The sequence below is a fragment of the Otolemur garnettii genome, unplaced genomic scaffold, assembly GCF_000181295.1.
Source record: "Otolemur garnettii isolate 467f Iridium unplaced genomic scaffold, OtoGar3 scaffold00003, whole genome shotgun sequence".
Classification (NCBI taxonomy): domain Eukaryota; kingdom Metazoa; phylum Chordata; class Mammalia; order Primates; family Galagidae; genus Otolemur; species Otolemur garnettii.
The window spans coordinates 28070472-28091235 of record NW_003852398.1 but is presented as its reverse complement, the minus strand read 5'-3'; the positions used below and the strand labels follow the sequence as shown (position 1 = coordinate 28091235).

At 37.2% G+C, this 20764-nt stretch overlaps 1 protein-coding gene across 1 annotated transcript in view; it reads left to right on the top strand.

The window, feature by feature from the left end:
- Positions 1-20764, top strand: part of SPINK5 (serine peptidase inhibitor, Kazal type 5) — a 70630-nt gene that overhangs the window by 44442 nt on the left and 5424 nt on the right. The window contains exons 17-28 of the mRNA XM_012806882.1: positions 2445-2572; positions 3511-3577; positions 5136-5263; positions 7033-7129; positions 8811-8938; positions 11610-11670; positions 12848-12975; positions 13145-13223; positions 15365-15492; positions 16572-16644; positions 17568-17695; positions 18638-18722. Of these exons, the coding sequence (XP_012662336.1) occupies positions 2445-2572; positions 3511-3577; positions 5136-5263; positions 7033-7129; positions 8811-8938; positions 11610-11670; positions 12848-12975; positions 13145-13223; positions 15365-15492; positions 16572-16644; positions 17568-17695; positions 18638-18722 (1230 nt within the window). The remainder of the gene's footprint in view (positions 1-2444; positions 2573-3510; positions 3578-5135; positions 5264-7032; positions 7130-8810; positions 8939-11609; positions 11671-12847; positions 12976-13144; positions 13224-15364; positions 15493-16571; positions 16645-17567; positions 17696-18637; positions 18723-20764) is intronic.

Sequence of the window (20764 nt, the reverse complement as noted above, 5' to 3'; positions counted from 1 at the left end):
TATTTATTAATATAAGTATTATAGTATGTGATATAAATTATATTTATGCTTATCTACATTTAGTAATTTGAGAGCTAGCAATTAAACTACAAGTTATGGCTTTAAGCCCCATGAGGCATTTAAGATTTTATACTTTTCTGCCATTTGTAATGTTCCTTCAGAGTATGCCTCATGCCTTCATGATACCTTCTTTTATTCTTTGTTAATATGAAAGATTTCATTTCTGCAATTCTTTCTACTCTTGCCTTAGTTCCATACAGTCTACTCTCAACTGTTAAACCAAAGCAATTATTTAAAAATATAAAGCAGGTCATGTCAACCGGTAGCTTCTCATCTCACTCAGAATAAGAACCAAATTTCTTCTACTGGCTTACAGTGCCATGCACGACCTGACGCCTTCCACCTCTCAGATCTCATTTCCTGTTATTCTACACATTATTCTCCTTATGCCAGTTACACTGGCCACCTTGCTGCCTCTTGGACACACTAAACATCGATTCATGTCTTCCAAACTTTTGACTCAATAACATTTTTGTTAAAAAAACTCGACTCCATACTTGAGGTTCAAATCATCCCCCCATCTCCTTACCTGTAAGGTCAGATGGTTAATATCTTTGTATCTTAGTTCCTTCATGTATAAAATAAGGATATGACTAGTATATACATCATTTGCATAAAGTTCCAAGAAACCTCTCCATGTTTCCTATAAAAGCACTGTCTTATATCTTAAGTATTGAATATGTAAAATTATTTACTGTTAATATCATTATGTCTTCTCTCTCTCTCACTCCATGGCCCCCTCCCTCTCACTTCATGGCCCAGACTAGAGTACAGTGACATTATCATAGCTCAATGCAACCTCAAACTCTTGTTTCAAGCAATGCTACTGCCTCACCTTCCTGAGTAGCTGGGATTACGGGCACACACCATCATGCCTGGCTAATTCTTGTATTTTTTGTACAGACAGATTTTACTATGTTTCTTGGGCTGGTCTCAAACACCTGGGCTCAAACAATTCTCCTGTTTCAGCCTCCCAAAGCTCTAGAATTACAGGCTTGCACTGCCACTCCTTATCCTATTATGTATCTATTTTCATCGGTGAATGAGATATGTCACAGTAGGCAATTCACTAATTTATCAGCATACAATGAACTTTACCTTCAAATATGGGTTTGCTCATAGTGATGTTTATTTCCTCTATCAAAATTTTAGCCTCTTTTCATGAATAAGCAATACACATCTCTGACTAAGTAATACACATATTTTCCCATTTTATAATATAGTTAATAACTCTATCATCTATTATGCCATCACTTCTTTAAACGTATTTTAGTTATATCATTTGCTTTACTCCAACTAACAGTTGCTTCTATGCATAAGTAAAAACTCTGTATTAGTTTTCTGTGGTTGCTATAACAAACTACCACACTTTGGTGCTTAAAATAACATAACCTTATTATCTATGGGTCTGTAGGTTAGAGTCTGACAAGGTCCTCACTGGGCTAAAATCAAAGGATTGGAGAGACTGCCTGCCTTTCTCTTATCTCTAGGGCACTGCAGAATGCATCTCTATTTTCTAGCTTCCAGAAGCTCACTGTCTTCCTTGGCTCTTGGACCCCTTCCTCCATGTCCAAAGCCAGCAACTTTGCATCTATCTGACTGTTCTTCTGTAGTCACTTCTCCCTTTCCTTCTCTCTTCTACCTCATTCTTTCAGTATTACAGATAGACCCTGGGATTATGTTGAGCCCATTAGAACAATCCAGGACAGTTGGTCTTCCTATCTCGAGGTTCTTGATTCATTGTGCCTGCAAAGCCTCTTTGCCATGTAAGGTCATAGACTGACTGGTCCTAGGTATTAGGATTTTGACATTTTAAGTGTGTATGAGCATGTTATTGTGTTTACCACAAGTTCCTTAACCAATTTAAGAGACAATGAATTATTCTTCTCTGTATCTCTCATGATGTCTAGCACAGAATAATATTTGAATTGAACATTTTCTAATGAGATAAATAGCAGTAATCTTAAGTTTCAAATAATGTGCAACCCAGGCCTGTGAAAAGCATCTTGGCTAATATCAACCTTTTGCATCAACCTTCTGCATCACCTTTTTTTCATCCATTACTTTTTAGTTTTCAAAGAGATGAGGAAGATGTTCATCATTTAGTTATCTGATTAATTTTTAATTTTAGAATATTAGGGGGCATACATGTTTTGTTTACACACTTTGTTTTTGTACTGATTGTGTCAAAGTTACAAGTATGTCCTTTACCCAGCTAGTGTACACTGTACCCAACAGGTGTGGATTTACCCTTCCCCTCCTTTCCCCTTCTCCCCAGCTTGATTTTCATTGAGATGTACTTCCCTATGTGCTAGTGTATATCCCCAAGGGAAAACAGGCCATTTTATAGTTCTATGATTCTTAAATCCTCCTTCCTTTGCCAGGAGCTGTGCAGTGAATACCGTCAGTACGTGAGGAATGGACGACTCCCCTGCACCAGGGAGAATGACCCTATCGAAGGTCTAGACGGGAAAATCCATGGCAATACCTGCTCCATGTGTGAGGCCTTCTTGTGAGTAGAGATTCAGTCACTGTTGCTGCTAAGTATAGGGGAAGATAAGCCTTGGGTGAGCGAGAGGGATGACATTATAGGCTTTCTCCAGGAGGTAGATAATAAAGGCTGTCTTTGCATAGAATTAGTTGCTGTTATAAAGCCATATACTTACCACATTTCTTTTTATTAATTTCCAATGTTCTGAAAAATACTTAAATCACCGTCAAGAAAAGATCACGTGCTAAGGACAAATTACCCCAGAGTTAGTGGCATAAGAAGACTAAGACTTCTGTGCTCTGCATATATAAGTCATTGTTATGAATAATTCAAAGGTGTAATCATTTAGGTGCAAACAAATTGAAAATTTGTTAACATTTAATCAGTATCCTAGTTTCCTTCTGGGGAAAAGAATGATATCTCTATTTACAAAAAAAAAAAATCACATCAGCTTGGCGCCTGTGGCTCAAATGGCTAAGGAGCCAGCCACATGCACCTAAGGTGGCAGGTTCGAATCCAGCCTGGACCCGCAAACAACAATAATGGCTGCAACCAAAAAATGGCCGGGCATTGTGGCGGGCGCCTGTGGTCCCAGCTCCTTGGGAAGCTGAAGCAGGAGACCCTCTTGAGCCCAGGAGTTGGAGGTTGCTGTGAGCAGTGAAGCCATAGCACTCTACCCAGGGGGACAGCTTGAGGCTCTGTCTCAAAAAAAAAAAAAAAAAAAATCACATGGGGTGAAAATTTATTGACTGGTTTTCTATAGCACATATATATCTTATTCTTTAAGAAACATAAATAAGAACAATGGTATGAAGGGACATGCATTTACCATCCTACCCTCAACCTAAGTTGGTGGAGACATAAAAGTAATAGATTATTTTTATCTAGAGAAATTTCTTCTTAGGATAGTATGTATTGGGTTCTATGAATAATTGTTTTTTTCTCTTCTTCTCTTATAGCCATCAAGAAGCAAAAGAAAAAGAAGAAGCTGAATCCAGAGCAAAAGTTAAAAGAGATGCTACAATGGTGATTGTCCCAGAATGTTCATACTGCACTGAAAGGGGAAAGTTTTTCAGTATTTCTGTTAAAATAACTTGTGGAATTATTGTCAGGCAACACAGGTTTCCTTTAGTCCAGGGGTGAGAAACTCTATCTTAAAGGGACCGATACTAGATATTTTGGGCAGTGTAGCTATATAATCTCTGTCATAACTACTGTATGATAGCTTTACAGCAGACAGCAGTCAGATTATGCACAAGCAAATAAACATGGTTATGTTACAATAAAACTTTATTTCTGGAAGCAGGCAGTTGGTCAGATTTTGTACACAGGTCCCAGTTTGCAGACCTCCCATTTACTCTATTCCAGTATTTTAAAATGAAGATTTAGAATTCAGAGAGAAGGAAGAACTTGCTTACAGTTAGTTGGGGTGTTGTTATCAGTTCCTGTATCTTGTTATTTCAAAGTTCTTACATTTGCAAACTAGAAACAATGCAATACAAACCAAGACTTCCTGACACCAATTCCTGCATTCCCCAGGATATTTTGGATTACCCTATCTGGTCAAACCAGGTGCAGGTTCCTTGCTGTACCTTTGATAATTTTCTGGCACCAGATTTGGAGAGAAGACAAAAAAGTAGCATTCCCAAATAATATTTTCTTGAGTTTAAGAAAACTGACTCTAGGTAGGTCATTCCAAGTTGTGGCCATTTCCCTGCCCTCATCAAAAACTATTGAAACAGAATTTTAGATTCTTTAGGAAAAGGGGAGAATTCAGAATGAGAAATGGTCTGGAAACCATGTCATAAACAGAATGACTGAAGTTATCTGGGTGTGATTAATTTTTGTAAGAGAATATAGCGAGGGGTGGGAGGACAAGAAAGCTGTCTGCAAGTATCTGACGGACTCTCACATGGGAGAAGAAAAATAGCCTTAATTTCTCTGAGGGAAGTTAAATACTTTAACTGTGCTGGTCTGAAGAAAGAAACATCTCATTTTAAATGACAAAGAAAATTAAAGGATCCTTACAGTACGGATTCTATAAGATTGACAAGAGTAATTTCCTAAGATTCCCTCAAAGCAGAACTTGGGCTTATTTGCAGAAACCAGTGACAATTTTGGATTGAACTGTTGGGAAGATAGTGGAATTTTTATCACTTCTGGTGTTTCAATAGAAATTAGTGACTTGGCAGACAGGACATAAAAAGAATTGGGAGACAGGATGCACAGTGGACCTAGAGGCTACATCCACACCTGGAGTAGTTAAAGTCTGTGATACATTAACATGATAGAGACAATAAAACCCTGAGCCAAGGCTGTGACCGATTCAGACAAAATCAGTTTATTAAGTCATATGTGTGATTGTAGGCTTAGTCTCGATTTGGGGCTAACTCTCAAAGAGAAAGAAGTACAAACCTTTTCCAAATCCTGAGCATTTAATATGAATGAAATAATATAATTGCCAGGAAAAAAGTCCTCAGATCATTCTCTCTCTTTTTTTTTTTCCCCAGAAAGTGCTTAGTAAGAACTCAGCAAACTAATTTCTAAGAAAATACTCAAGCTCTTGCCTTTCTCCTATTTCTAGGACACATGCAATGAATTCCGGAGTCTTTTACAAAATGGAAATCTTTTCTGCACACGGGAAAACGATCCTGTGCGTGGCCCAGATGGCAAGACCCATGGCAACAAGTGTGCCATGTGTAAGGCAGTCTTGTGAGTGTGCAAACAAAGCCTTCACTTTGGATGGGCAGAGTGGGGAACAATGAGCTGGGCAGATAATACAAATTGGGTTTGGCCTTGCCGCACACAAAAGAAACAAATGCTTATCCATAAAGCATTTGATGTAAAGCTTTCTTTATAAAGGCCAAGATTTATAGTTCTAGAAATAGATAATGTATTACTAGGTCATTACACTCTCTGTTAGTTCAGAAATAGAACGTACCATTTTCTTTTCTCTTTCTTTCCTTCTTTTCCCCTCCCTCCCTCCCTCCTCCCTCCCTCCCTCCCTCCCTCCCTTCCTTCCTTCCTTCTTTCTTTCCTTCCTTCCTTCCTTCCATCTTTTCTTTCTATATATATATTAGAGTCTCACTCTGTTGCCCAGGTTAGAGTGCAGTAGCATCAACCTAGCTTACAGCAATCTCAAACTCCTGGGTTCAAGTGATCCTCTTGCCTCAGCCTCTTGAGTAGCTGTGATTACAGCCATCTGCCACAACATCTACCTAATTGTTCTATTTTTAGTATACATGGTATTTCCTTCTTGCTCATTCTGATTCTTGAACTCCTGGCCTCAAGGAATCCTCCTCTCTTGGCCTCCCAGAGTGCTAAGATTATAGGCATAAACCACCAGTCTCTGCCAACATTTTCTGATAAAATCCTAAGTCCTCTGCTGTCAAGTGAATCCCTTCCATTATCTTGGAATTCTGATTGGAAGAAAACACACAGATTTTAGTGTCAATCTAATTCCTCACCTACATTTTTAAAAATATCACATTTTCAGGGAAGTTTGGAAGTACACTTAAGATAGTTAAGTCTTTTAACAGACATTTATTGAACATCTACACTGTACGGTGTGTATAATGATTATGCAAAAATGAATAAAACAGATGCTTTTCTCAGAAATCAGATAGTCCACTAGGAATTAAACACAGACATAAAGGGATATAATATAAAGGAGAAATTCTGTGTATTTTTTGTTATGGTACTACAGGGAAAGGATAATTAATAGAAAGTTTTAGGGGGTAGAACTGGACTGTAAAATTTGGATATGAAATGTACATGACAGGAAAGAATGATAGAAGAAGCAGAGAACAGTATAGGTAGAGATTAAGAAAACTGTAGTATTTAGAATGAAAAGCAAGTCATTAGTTAAAATTTACCAGCTTTGAATGCCAGAGTGAATATTTTCTGGTCAATGCTATATGTAATGGGAATTCACTAAAATTTTTCAGGTAAGAGAATAGGTGGCATAAATGTAGTTCTTTAGGAAAATTCTTATGTCACCAGTGAAAAGAGAAGGAAGGGCTGTAGGTGAGTGGGTCAAGGTGAACATAAGTGGATCACTGTGAGGGTGGAATCAATGTTATATGGGCACAGCTATGTGAGCGATTGGAGATGATTCCAATGTTTCATTCTTTGTGAAATGTGGAAAATCCAGAAGAAAAAAGACACATTCAGTGGACTTCTTGAATATATGTATGATAAACATAGCTGAAGATCCCCAGTGGACATATGTGAAGTGCTAATTACTTACCGTGTCTTGTGGTAATGTGCATGCTGGTTTTCTTTCACTGTAATAAGAGGTCTTCCCGTTGAAGGATTCCACATACTTTATCTTTTTATTTTTGGAGAAGGCTTGCAATATAAAAGATGTTAAGTAAATGCTGATGAATTCTGATACATATCTGATTTGATGAGAAACTCACAGAAATACACTGTACTCTCTGTAATCTATTATTTCCTACTGCCCACTTTCTAATTTCCAGCCAGAAAGAAAATGAAGAAAGAAAGAGGAAAGAACAGGAAGATCAGAGAAATGCTGCAGGACATGGTTCCCACGGCGGAGGGGGAGGGAATGCTCAGGTGAGACCTATCTCTAATTTCAGTGACCAGAGCATGCTCAGCTCATTGACGATGGGGTGCTGACATGGCTTGTGTCACCCAAAGGGAATGACGTAGTTTTGGGTCTGAAAGCATCCTTGGAAGAACAGAGGCCTTTCCCTTTGATTAAGGGTATAGGGTATGTGAGGAGCAATTTCTCCTCTCTCTTGGACTCATTTTAACTTCTTCAAACCCGAAGATAATTAGCAATGTGCTGACCTTACCCCAGTCTCCAGAGTTCTCCTTACAGTATTCTAGCCCTTATGTTAATAATCATTCTCATCAGTGTCATAAGCTCTTCATTTTCTTTCATTATCCTTTGTTGCTGTGAATGGAGCTACTTTTTTTGAGGTGTCTTTTCTATTGATCCAAGGCAGCAGACTATGGCAAAAAGGCATACGCTTTAGAGTCAGATAGTTTGGGTTGCGATCCTGCCCTACCACTTGGATTGTGAATCACTAAGTAGATCACTTCATCTCATGTAACTCTAGTGTTCCTTATTTAGAAGTATTCTTATAAGGATAAAGTAAAATAACTTAGGAAAATGTTTAGCAGACTCCCAAAGACATTTTTAAGTACCAGTGTGATAATATTGTCTGTAAGGTCATTATTTGATTGTGTGAACACCACATCATAAGACTATAACTGGTGCCTGTAGCTCAGTGTGTAGGGCACCGGCCACATATAGGCAGGTTCAAACCCTGCCTGGACCAGCTTAAACAACAATAACAACTCCAACAACAAAATAGCCGGGGGTTGTAAGGGACGACTGTAGTCCCAGCTACTTGGGAGGCTGAGGCAAGAGAATCATTTAAACCCAAGAGTTAGAGGTAGCTGTGAGCTGTGAAGCCACAGCACTCTACTGAGGGTGACAAAGTGAGACTCTATTCAAAAAAACTACAACAACAACAACAAAAACCATAAGACTATAACTATATTATTTATCTTATACCTTAGAATATCAAGACCATCTCTTCACTTCTAGGTTTGACACAGACCCAATATTTACCTTTGATAAACTCTAGCCTTTCTGGTGTTTTGTTTTGTTTCTTTGTTTTTAATATATTTTTTTTGCTTTAGGAGGCTGAGTTTTCCTAAATAGGAATAGACTTGTTAAACGTTTTTGTCTGTCTCCACCATAACTTGGTCAAGCCTACTTTTCTTAACATTTTGTGTAACTTTACTCCCAGCATTTTATTCTCCCCTTTATCTATGCCAGGGGTCAGCATGTTTTTTTATAAAAGACCAGATGATAAATATTGTAGGCATTACGGGTTATATTGTGCCTGTTGTGAAGAAGAAGGCATAAATAATATCTAAATATTTGAGTAAAGATGTATTTTGATCAAATCTTATATCTAAAATCAGGCAGCAAGGAAAATTACACCTGTGGGTAATTTTCTGCCATCTTTATAATTTCTCTATGTAGAAAGAAACATTATTTGTAGCCATGACTACTGATCTCTAATGATTAAAATATGGATGATTCTACCTACTCTTTCTCTGGGGCTAGAAGTCCTAGATATTACAATTCTTTTAAAGGGAGGTTGGTGAAGGCTGAGGGGGTTGATGGGAAATTTTCTTACAGGAATTGTTTAGCAAACTTAATAACAATATGGTAGACTAAGTAATCCAGGAGCCTTGCTCTCTTCTTCCTTTTTAGGACCAATGTGCTGAGTTTAAAGATAAAATGAGAAATGGAAAACTCACCTGTACTCGGGAAATAGATCCTGTGCGTGGTGCCGATGGCAAATCCTACAACAATAAGTGCACCATGTGTAAAGAGATCCTGTAAGTTCTTCTCTCACATATATGTCTGAAAGATAGTCTGATATTCCTTCTAAATTAATGTCCATTTCTCATTTTCTATGCTTCCCTCCATAAAAATTTATTCTTTCTGTTATTTTCCAAATGTTATCTTTTTCTCTTGCAAGACTGAGGAACAATGAACCCTAGAAGTAGCACTAATTATGTAGCTGATGCTCACTCTTCTAATTCTGTGACCTCTAAGTGCCATCATGGGAAATAATTGTTCTTCTTTGTATCTGAATCCTTGGAAGACTTTAGGATGGTCATTAGGAATAGTTGGTGAGCACGGTTTCAGAGAGCTGGTGTCTTGTCATATGCATGAGACACACTTTTTGCATACTCCATGTTCTGTTTCTTCTGTTTATTTTTCCTGGGTGAATGATTTTAAATTGGAATGCTTTATGATTGAGCTCAGCCATTTTTGGTTAGGGTTATTGGGGTAATGTAACTACTATTAATTTTACCTATAAAATGAGATAGTTCTAGGTGATGTTGAAGAGTACCTATAGTTTTAAAACATATTAAAGTGCTCTTAACTATGGCATTCAGTTGTTGTGTATTTCACAAATGTTTATAATGCTTTGATTAGTTTTGTGCAATTAATATTTTACAGATATGAATCTAACTGAGATAGCTCTTCACTTAAGACTTTCTTTCTGTGTCACATATTAATACTGGAGAACTTTGTAAAGGAACAAACAATGATTTTTAAATGCAGAAATTAAGATAAAAAATTTACTATTTTAAAATATTTACCTGAAGTTAATAGCAGAAATAACCAAAAAAAAAATGTGGAATTGTTTTTTAACAATCTTTGGAGACCCTTTATCTTACAAGTGGTTTTCCACTACCTATAATGTAACAGACATGCTTCATAAACAGGTACTTTTCAAGTGAACATGACCAAGTTACTGCCATTATAAAACTGTATTATGTATAATGTAGTGAAGGCAGATAATAGGAAAAAAAAACCCAAATAACTATGTATAATACAAGGCCAGATAGTAATAAAAATAAAGTAGAACAAGATAACAGAAACAGACTGGCACTGCTATTTTATTTCTGGTGTCCTGTGAAGTTTTCCCACGTGAGGAAAACCTATAGAGCATGAGTAAATGTGAATATCTGGAAGAAGAAAGTTTCAGGCAGAGCAAGAGCCAATGCGAGAACTGCTGATATGTATGAAATCAACAAGCTCAAGGAACAGAAAGGAGGTCACTATGTCTCAAGATTATTGAGGATGGAGAGAACTATAAGAAACAAGTCTGGAAAGATTACTTAGGATCATGAGAAAGACATTAGATTATATTCTCTGTGTGATCAGAGACTGCTAAAAGTTTTTGGGCAGCTGTGACTGTGATTGGAACTTCATCAAACTGAATGATTATAGGTATTCTCTTTCTCTAATAGCTCATGTGATTAAACGTGCATGACTTTAAACTTAAATCTTCAATGTGTATTTTACTAGCACTTTCCTATCTCTTACACACTCAAAGGGAGTTCCCTAAGAAACAGAAATATATGTGTGCATGTGTATATATATATATATATGAAATATACATACATATACATGCTTTATTTTATGTGAAAACACAAGTGAAAGTTTGAAAGAGAAATAACATAAACTAAAGTTTTTCAGTACAGCTGATTCCAAAACAACATGGGTCTGAATTGCATGGGTCAACTTATATCCAGATCTTCTTCAGTCAAATATAGATTGAAAATACAATATTCCTGGGATGCAAAACTCAGATATATTTAGTGCCAACTTTTGATATAGATGGGTTCCATAGGGCCAATTGCAGGACTTAAGTATGTGGGAATTTTTGTATATGCAAGGTGGAAGGGGATCTTGGAACCAACCCCCTACATTTGTGGAGGGTCAGCTCTATTTGAACATTAAGCCAAGTGCATTGGAATCAACTGGCTTGTTAAAAATCAAGTTACTGAGCCTACTTCCTATACTGTGCACAAAAATGTTGGGATGGTTAGAGAATGTGAATTTTTAACATCTCTTTGGTGATTTTTAATGCACATAAAATCTTAGAACCACTAGCAGAAATATTTCGTAAGAAATACATAAAAAAAATCAGCATGATCCAAGGGTCATCCCTAAATTACTCTTTTTTTTCCCCCCATCTTGGGCCCCACACTTTAAGCAATAATGATAAAATCGGTTGACCTGAAAATTAAGGAGCCAGTATGGGGAGTGGATGGAAAAATTAAAATGCATAACTTAGGATGAAAAGGAGAAGAAACTAAGGAAACTATTGAGATATAAAAATTGCCCTTATATATCTAAAAAATTATCACTGGTAAGAGGTAATCAGTTCAGCAGGCTGGACTGGTGTTGTTCTGAGCATGTGAAATAATACAGAAGGATGAAAGTCAGAAAGAGAAAATTTAAACACAGATAAAGGCAACTTTGTAATTACATGAGATGATCTACATATAGAATATATGTACTTTGAATATATCTACTTTGTGATGAGGGAGCATCTTGTACCAGGAACTTAGTTACCCAGCTGACTGTCTCCCTCAAAGAGGTACAGAGAGATTTCCTCTAAAGGTGGTTAAGGATATATGAACTCTTGAGTTCCTTCCAAACCTGAGTAGTGTTAACAAGATGACTACTGATTCTTTTCTTATCTAGGGAAAGAGAAGCTGAGAAAAAAAATGAGCAGTCTGGCATCAGGTCAAATGAAACTGGAAAGGTGAGTCATTAATTAGGTTTTGGCAAATATGGTCTTTGTATAAATCAATACTTGGCCATGAAAAATATGGGACAAGCATGTCACTATGGACAAAAGAGATCTTGCCCTTAGAAGGCCAGGAGCCTTCATTAATGTGAATACCACTGGTAACCTGTTAAAATGAAACTCTTTCAGCACTTTTATAAATTGTAGTTTATTTAATTTTCTCAGCTGCCTGGCCAACCAAATAGGTGTTTTGTTCTGTGTTTGACAGAGTCTTGCTCTGACACCTGGTCTAGAGTGCTGTGGTATCAGCCCTGTTCACGGCAAACTCAAACTCCTGAGTTCAAGTGATCTTTTTGCCTTGGCCTTCTGAGTAGCTGGGACTATAGGTTTGTGCCACCAGGCCTGGCTAATTTTTGTATTTTTAGTAGGGATGAGGTCTCACTCTTGCTCAAGCTGGTCTCGAACTCCTGATCTTCCAGCCTTGGCCTCCCAGAGTGCTAGGATTATAGGTGTGACGCACCATATGTAGCCTGAATGAGGCTTCTTAATCTTATGTTATAAATAAGTAAAATGCAGTTCTCAAAGTATATTAATTTGTTATTGCTACTGTAACAAGTTATTACAAACAGTGGCTCACAACAAAACAAATGTATTATCTTACATTTCTGGAGTTCAGAGGTTCTAAATGGATCTGTCTGTGCTAAAAACCAAGATATCAGTAAGGTTGTGGGATTTTTTTGTTGTTTATGTTGTTTGTTTTTGTTTTGTGGAGGGTTTAGGGGACAATCCATTTCTTTCCTTTTACCGACTTCTAGAGGCTACCTGCACTCCTCTGCTGTGGCCACCTCTAATGTCAGCGATGGCCAGGCATGCCTTTCTCAAGCTGTATCATTCTGACATTGACTCTTCTGTTTCCTTCATTCTTGGATGAGAACCCTGTGGTAAAATTGGGACCACTCAGATAATCCAGGAAAATCTCATTGCACACTCAGCTGATTGGCAACTTCAATTCTATATTCAATCCTAATCCCTCTTTACCATGTAAAGCAACATATTCATAGGTTCCAAAAATGAGAACATGGATGTCTTTGTGGGCCCTTATTCTACCTATTGAAATAAGGTTAAGTAGCTGACAATCCAATAAATACTATGCAAAAACAGCATTTACAGCATAATCTTCTCATCTTTTCAGAATACATGTGATGAGTATAAAAGTCAAATGCAAAATGGGAAGCTTATCTGCACTCGAGAAAGTGACCCTGTCCGGGGTCCAGATGGCAAGATGCATGGCAATAAGTGTGCTATGTGTAAGGAAAAACTGTGAGTATTTTCCAAAAGTGAATTTTTGACCATTAGACTTAAAGTATGATAGTTATTTCTTATCAGTTTGAAAAAAAAAAAGAAGACAATTGCTTTAAAAGCATAACTAGTAATTAATGACGTATTTGTTCACTTTGGTTGAAGTATTTCTTTCCATCTTTTCTTCCAGGGAAAGAGAAGCAGCTGAAAAAAATAAGAGGGAGGATCTAGAAAGGACAAATGCAAAAGAAAACACCAATGATGAACAGGTAAATATATGTTGTGCACACTAATTCCTAAATTTGGCTGGTTTATATGGTTAATTAATTCAACACAACATACTGTGGAATGCTGACTGTGTCCTAGTCACTGGGGACATAATGGTAAACAAGAAAGTCCTGGGCAGGTCTTACATGTAGCCTGGTATTCAGTGCACTAAGAGCAACTTTGATACAATTATCATACATTTGTAGGACCAATGAAAATTGATAAATTATTGAGGTTACCAGTTTACTTTATTTTTGAAGTTTTAAAACAAATAAACAATCAAGCAAGCAAATGCCAAAAATTACAAACAAGAAAGTTGACTATCAAAAATTTGGACCTCTAGATCATAATTTCTTGATCTGGCATTTCCACGCCACCTAGTGTTCAATTTTAGGCTTTCTACATAATATGCAACTCATCACAGCACCAACTGGCAGACTATTACACAGCTCCATCTTCTAATTCATCTATGGACTCTAATTGAAAAAGCAAAATAGTAAAATTTCCTCAGGAAGATTTTCCTGTCAGTGAGGAAACTTTCCATTGGGCCTATACTAGCTAAACAAAGTGACACATTAATAGTGATTATCATTATTCAAAAATATTCTGGGAATTACTTTTGTGCATTTTGGTATATGAATAGCTTTGAGAAAATACTTTATTGTACAACTTTAAATGAATTCTAAAGGCCATCTATTTAAAATTTTGGTCAGCTTTCAATTTTATGATATTTATTTTTGACATTTCAAACAGAAAAAAATACTACATGTGTATAGGTATATAGAGAAAATATTGAGATTGTGTGTGTGTCAAAAAGAGAGCTACAATTTTATGTATAATATAAAGTAAAATTAACTTTATAAATTATATTTAAACCTTGCTCCAACCCATGCAGTGGGTAATATTATATAGAGAAGTTAACTATACATAAATAATAAATAGAAGAGCCAAAAACTAAAACCTTACATTGAGGGTTGCAATATGGGTAGATGTGTGTTATATAAACATATGTGGTATTGTGCACACCTGGAAATGGGAATGATTGTAGTTATCTATGAAAATGATGGTTGTGAGGTGTTTAACATATTGATCAGATATTCACTTCCAGAGCATTTTTTAAATGCTGCAGATAAAAGTACACCTGGAATTATTTATGGACATCACAATTTTTTAAAAGGAGAGTAAATACAATCTAGGTTACTAGTGGTATTTTTTAAGGTAATGTTCCCCATATTTCTACTTTGGCTCTTTGGGCTGAAAGAAAGTTCAAGAGACTTCTGTGGATCTTTAAAGATTTTTAACAGAGGCCTGATTCTGTGGTCTCAGTTCTATTAGCTCCTTTCTAAAGGTATTTTTCAATGAATAAAAAGGCAGCTCCATTTCTTATAAATGGATAGGCATTTCATTCTCTGGTATATGAAAACAAAGAAGCAAAAAAATATAGCCTGCTTGTTAGCAAATTTCTGATCACAAATCTAATGTTGACTTAATATCACTGAGACTTACTTTTCTTATCTGTAAAGTGAAGATAATAAACATTTATCTTATATTATTTTTATGCACAATAAAAGAAATCCATTAGAAACAAACAACAAAGTGCCTGGCCTGATAAAAAAAAAAAATTTCGAGTAGAATGTAAGCACTCCAGTTTGTACAAATAACACATCAAATCCCACAGAGGCATAAATGTATTCATGATCTATGTGTACATGACTCAATAAAAAAAAATTTCAATTGTTGTTGAGGAACAAAGCTGAAAGTTTACGTTTGTGGGTCTTACCAGAAAAGTATTCCAGGACATTTGAATTAAGACTTTTTATGTGTGGAATAAGGAGTACAATTTCAGGGAGATAGGTTTGGGCTCAGTTTCACAGAAGTATATAAAACTGTAATTATCTTAGGCAGTAGGAAATTCCCACTAAGGCAGGGAGGCAGTCATTTGAGAGGGATGCTATGGAGAGGACCCAGACTTCTAAGGCAGAGATTGAATAAAGTGCCTTTAAAACATATTCCATCTCTGAAATTTCATTTTCTCTATTTTTTTCTATCAAATGTTGTGAGTTCATATCTAATCAACTAGTCATGTTTTCAGGCTTTAAAAATCAGTATTATGGAGACATCTTTTTTGCACTCTTATTGGCAGGATCAGTGTCATGAATTCCGGAGCAAACAGAGAGAGGGGAAGCTTGTCTGCACCAGGGACAACAGCCCTGTTCGAGACGCGAACGGCAGGATGTATGTCAACAAGTGTGCTATGTGCCTCAGCATCTTGTACGTAAAGAGTTTATCGATGTGTTTGATAATTGTGCCTGTTTGCCAGAAAATAGTTTCTGTTACTTTTAAAACCTGAGGTATTTAGCATCACACGTTAAAGATATATTAGTGGCTCGGCGCCTATAGCTCAACCAGCTAAGGCGCCAGCCACGTACACCTAAGGTGGTGGGTTCGAATCCCCAGCCCAGACCCGCCAAACAACAATGACGGCTGCAACCAAAAAATAGCCGGGCGTTGTGGTGGGCGCCTGTGGTCCCAGCTACTTGGGAGGCGGAGGCAGGAGACTCGCTTGAGCCCAGGAGTTGGAGGTTGCTGTGAGCTGTAATGCCACGGCACTCTACCCAGGGGGACAGCTTGAGGCTCTGTCTCAAAAAAAAAAAAAAAAAATAGCAATAAAGATATATTAGTTCCCCACTTTTCAAGAGGACAGTTTCCAAACACTATTTTTCATAATAATTTTTTATTTTGATGATAAGAAAAATAATCATAACTTGAGTCTCTGGGGTAGACAGAGAGTTGCTTTGTAGTAACAAAATCATTGACTTTTAAAGAGGAAGCTTATTGGCTAAGTAATCCGGGTCAGCCCAGGGCACTTTGCAAAGCCTCAGTTCCTCATATATAGGGATATATGGGATATATGGGATCTATAGGGATTCAAGGAGCTCATAGTTTTTAAAATGTTTATAAACTTATACGCACTGTAACTATGTAAAGAATAAAAGTTTAATTTAGTCAGAAAAGTAAAAATGAGAAATGAAGTAACTCTCTATATGATAGCTACAAAAATATTCTATTAAGGAAAAAAATGGCCTTTTACAATCATTCACTCTGGATAAGAGTATAGTAACTGAATCGATAACCATTAGTTGCATTGCTACAAAGATTTAATTAAGAAAATTTCAACAATCAGAGCTGATCAGTAGAAAAAAGTACTTTTAGTTTTTTTTTTTTTTTTAGGTATGAGAATATAGAATATAGTATTAGATTTTCAAATATTTAGAATTGGATAAACGCTTGATTAAAGACAGTTTGGTAACAACCCTAGCAAACTTATTCTATTCTTTTTTATTCTACAGTGAGCGAGAAGCTAATGAAAGAAAAAAGGATGATGAAGATAAATCAAAAGCTGAGCCCTCAAATAATGCAAAGGTTTTTTTCATAAAGAATACTAAAATAATTATTTTACTTTTCACCTCTAAAATCTTGTACACTTCTTCTGTTTTTGGATGATGAAGACACTAATCTTTTACTTCAGAGAAAATTGATTTTGCCAATATGGTCATATGGGGTGGTCATGATAAGATTTTTTTCTTTTTCTTCTGGCTTTGGAGTTTGATGCTTTTCTTGATTTTGTAGGGAATTCTCCTAAAGTGTGTGTCAGTTATTGCTTTAGTCTTTCCTCTTTGGGAGAAATATGAAATGAAACATAGGGGGCACAACTTTTTACCACCTCGACGGAAATCCTGTTTCTGACACTTTAAGGGTTAGATGAGGCTTCTGGCAGCTTGCAAACATAGGTTTTAATAATTCACGTAATACAAACTAATCGCAAGCTTCCCTTTGGCTTCTCTCTTTGATGTTTTGTTTGCTTTTTTCTCCGGATGATTTTCTCAGCATCAACAAATTGATAGTGTGTGTTCGTGATGCTGTCTTTTTTATTTGTTCTTCAAGTCTGCACAGAAGGCATCTTCATTCAGTTTTTTAACAGAAATATAATCACATTTTGGGGGTTAGATTCTTGTGAGATTGTCCTTTGGTCAAGAGCACCTTGTATGGATGGAAAATGGATGAGAGGAAGGATGGATTAAAGGAAGAGGGAGAGAGGAAACCCGTGAAGTGTCGTTCTATGTTTTCCTACATTTTCAGGACAGAGGCTGCCTTTCACGCAGAGGCTCAGAATGAAGCAGAGGATGCAAAGTTTACACAATCTGAGTGTCCCTTGGCCTCTGCTGCTAGGATTAGTGTGATAAGACTGAGCTCAGGGCCCAGAGAAGGCTTCCTAAAACCAAGTTTGAGAAAATCACCCAGTAAAAAGGAAGATCTCTGTTCATTTCCCCTTTGTCCTTTTCCAGGATGAGTGCAGTGGCTTTCGAAAGTATCTGAGGAACAATGAACTCATCTGTACTCGGGAGAATGACCCAGTGCGTGGTGCTGATGGAAAGCTCTACAAAAACAAGTGCTACCAGTGCAGAGCTGTCTTGTGAGTAAGAGGATTTTGCTCCCTTGTCAGTGAGCAGTGGGGCTGAACTTTTAGAAACTGCTGATTGAACAAATAACGTGTGCTTATGAATCCCCTTGCACCCTTAAAATAAATCTTTAGCATCGAGACTCTTAAGTTGAGAAACGCTGACACGGTGTAAAGAACACCTGATATAGTGGGAAGAACATCTGGACTTGGAGACAGAAAATCCAGATGTTAAGTTCTAACCATGAAACTTACTGGCTGTGTCATTAAAAAAGTTCTTTTTGACTTTCAGCATCATAGTTATAAGAAATTGTTTAAGATCTTTTTTTTTTACAAGATCAGATTCAGTCAAGATGTCTTTTTAAAATAAAATACTGATATTTTTTTATAGCTCCAAATTATATTAAATCAGCATCTCAAGGGCTATGGAATTTATGTTTTAGAAAGAGTTTCTAAGTTATTCTAATAAGCAGACAAATTTGGGACCACTGGACGTGAGAGAGGGTGATGACGATGGTTATGAAAACACTTTGAATACAATAATCAAATTTATTTAGCTTTTCATAGTAAATGTTTTTTGAGGCAGAAGTTTCCAGTACTGCTCTCTTTATGTTCTAGAAAATTGAAACGCAAGGACTTTACGTGAAGGTCACACAGCTGTTAAGTGACAAGAGCTCTAATCCAGCTCCTCACTGTGTACTTTTTTCAGTACACAGTGTCTGTGTACTGTGTCTTTTTTCAGTATCTTCCTGGTCACTCTCTGGTTGAATGTTCTTTTCATTTTTTCACTGTGAAAAAAGACACAGTGTCTTTTTTCAGTATCTTCCTGGTCACTCTCTGGTTGAATGTTCTGTGGCTCTATCATCCTTTATGAGGATTGCTTAACTTCTCACTGGAAGTTATTGGAGTTGGTCCTTGTGAATATTATTTTAAATTATTTTTTGTTTTGTTTTCCAGTCAAATGGAAGCTTTGAAAAGGACAAGACGTCAAGAAGAGCCATCTGGAGAAGAAGGTAACCCGGATGCTGCCATTACTTTTCGGGTAAGGATGACTATTTCAAAATAAGTATTAATTAACTTAATTTGCTTGAGTTTTTTTTTTTAATGTTTTGCCACTTGTGTTCCATAAACACAACTTCTATAGAAGGGTTGGAAAGAGGCCCAAATTCAGTGCAGCTGTAGGTTGTGTGAGGACAATGCAGTTTATGCTGGTGACAGTTCTGGGATTTCCCAGCAGTGTTTGTGTTCCCTGAGTCATGAGCCCAGCTTCAGTTCACTGCATGGGGTGTGTGGTTAGTGTGTCTAGACACATATGTGGTCAAATACATAGACACATGCGGTCAAATACATAGACATCAGGTGCCTCAATTCTACAATTTCAATATGACCAAAAGGCTCATCACCCAGCTCTGCTCACTTTCCTCCCCCAACCAAATCCTTTCCCAGTGGCCAGAACTGCAGGCTGAGCACACTCAGCTTGTGGATGTCCACCAATCAGCAGTTCACACTAGCTTAAACTTCTGATTCAACATGCAGGCTGATGGTCACCAGTAATCATGTCTTTCTGTACATTACTATAGTAGGATTTCTTTTTTAGGGTCTAGACCTGCGCTTCTCAACCTGTGGGTTGCAACCCACAGGAACTGTATTGAAGGGTCACGGTATTAGAAAGGTTGAGAACCACGGGTCTAGACAATGTGAAAAGTATCAATAAAAAAGGAGAAAAAGGGGATATAAGAGCATGAAGTAGACTCATGAAGTAGAATCCCAAATTGGGCCTTGTGAGGAAGATGAGATAAGTTAGGCTTCTCACCTGGAGGCCATGAGGTGCTGGATAGTTTCAATTAACTTGTGATGAAGCTGGCAGGTGCCATGTTATCCTAAATACCCATCATAGTGCTTGATTCCCAGTTACTTTGAGGGTTTCTGCCTCTGAAGACTTCCTACAGGGGTGAAAAAAAGAAGCTACCTAGGCTAGCCTGCCTGTCCCCATGCCTGCTGATTGGCTGCCACGAGTTGAATAAAGAACACACATGTCACAGCTACCTAGGGTTCCTCAGTTCTTTTTTGGTTTGTCTGAATCCAGTGCAAACCTTTTCAGCCTCAACTATTGGCACTACAGGCCCTAAGAGGGAAATTTTAGCACCTAGGCTGATGACCCAGGAAAGAAGGAAAGGTATCAAATGTGAATTTTATATAATTATTTGCCTGATTCACCTAAGATATTAAATGACTTGCATATGTGAAATAAATATGCATTAATCACATATTTCTAGTAAATTGGTCCCTATATCAGGGATTCCTAAGTATAGAGAAGAGCTACTCACAAAATCTGTACTTTTTAAAAAACATTTTGCTGAAATATAGTAGTCACATAAAAGTGCATCTATCTTAAATGTATAACTACATGAAATGTTGCAAAATGATCACAACTGCGATACCAGCACCCAAGTCAAGAAATAGGATATCAGGGCAGCACCTGTAGCTCAGTGGATAGGGGACTGGCCACATACACCAAGGCTGACGGGTTCGAACCTGGCCTGGGCCAGCTAAACAACAATGGCAACAACAACAAAAATAGCCAGGTATTGTGGTGGGCACCTATAGTCCCAGCTACTTGGGAGGCTGAGGCAAGAGAATCACTTAAGCCAAAGAGTTTGAGGTTGCTGTGAGCTGTGATGCCATGACACTCTACCCAGGGTGACAGCTTGAGACTCTGTCTCACAAAAAAAAAAAAAAAAAAGGAAAAGAAAAGAAATAGGATATCACCAGCAGACCAGAGCCCCCTGATGCTCTCTCCTAATCCATAATCTGGTTTGGGGCTGAGATTTCTTTTGGAGAAAAGAGTATCATTCATTATAAATTTTCTTAAACCAATCTAGCAGTCTATTTGTCATGCTATGAATATTGTTAAACACCTACTATTCTTCCAGAAATTATTTATGTGTGCTAGATCCATAGCCGTAAACACTCATGTAGTTTATGTTATATTGGAATAATAGAGACAATAGACTATATGAATGAATAAAATGTAATGCCAAGGAAAAAATGAAGAGCAGAAAATTGGTGTAAATGCTGAGATCG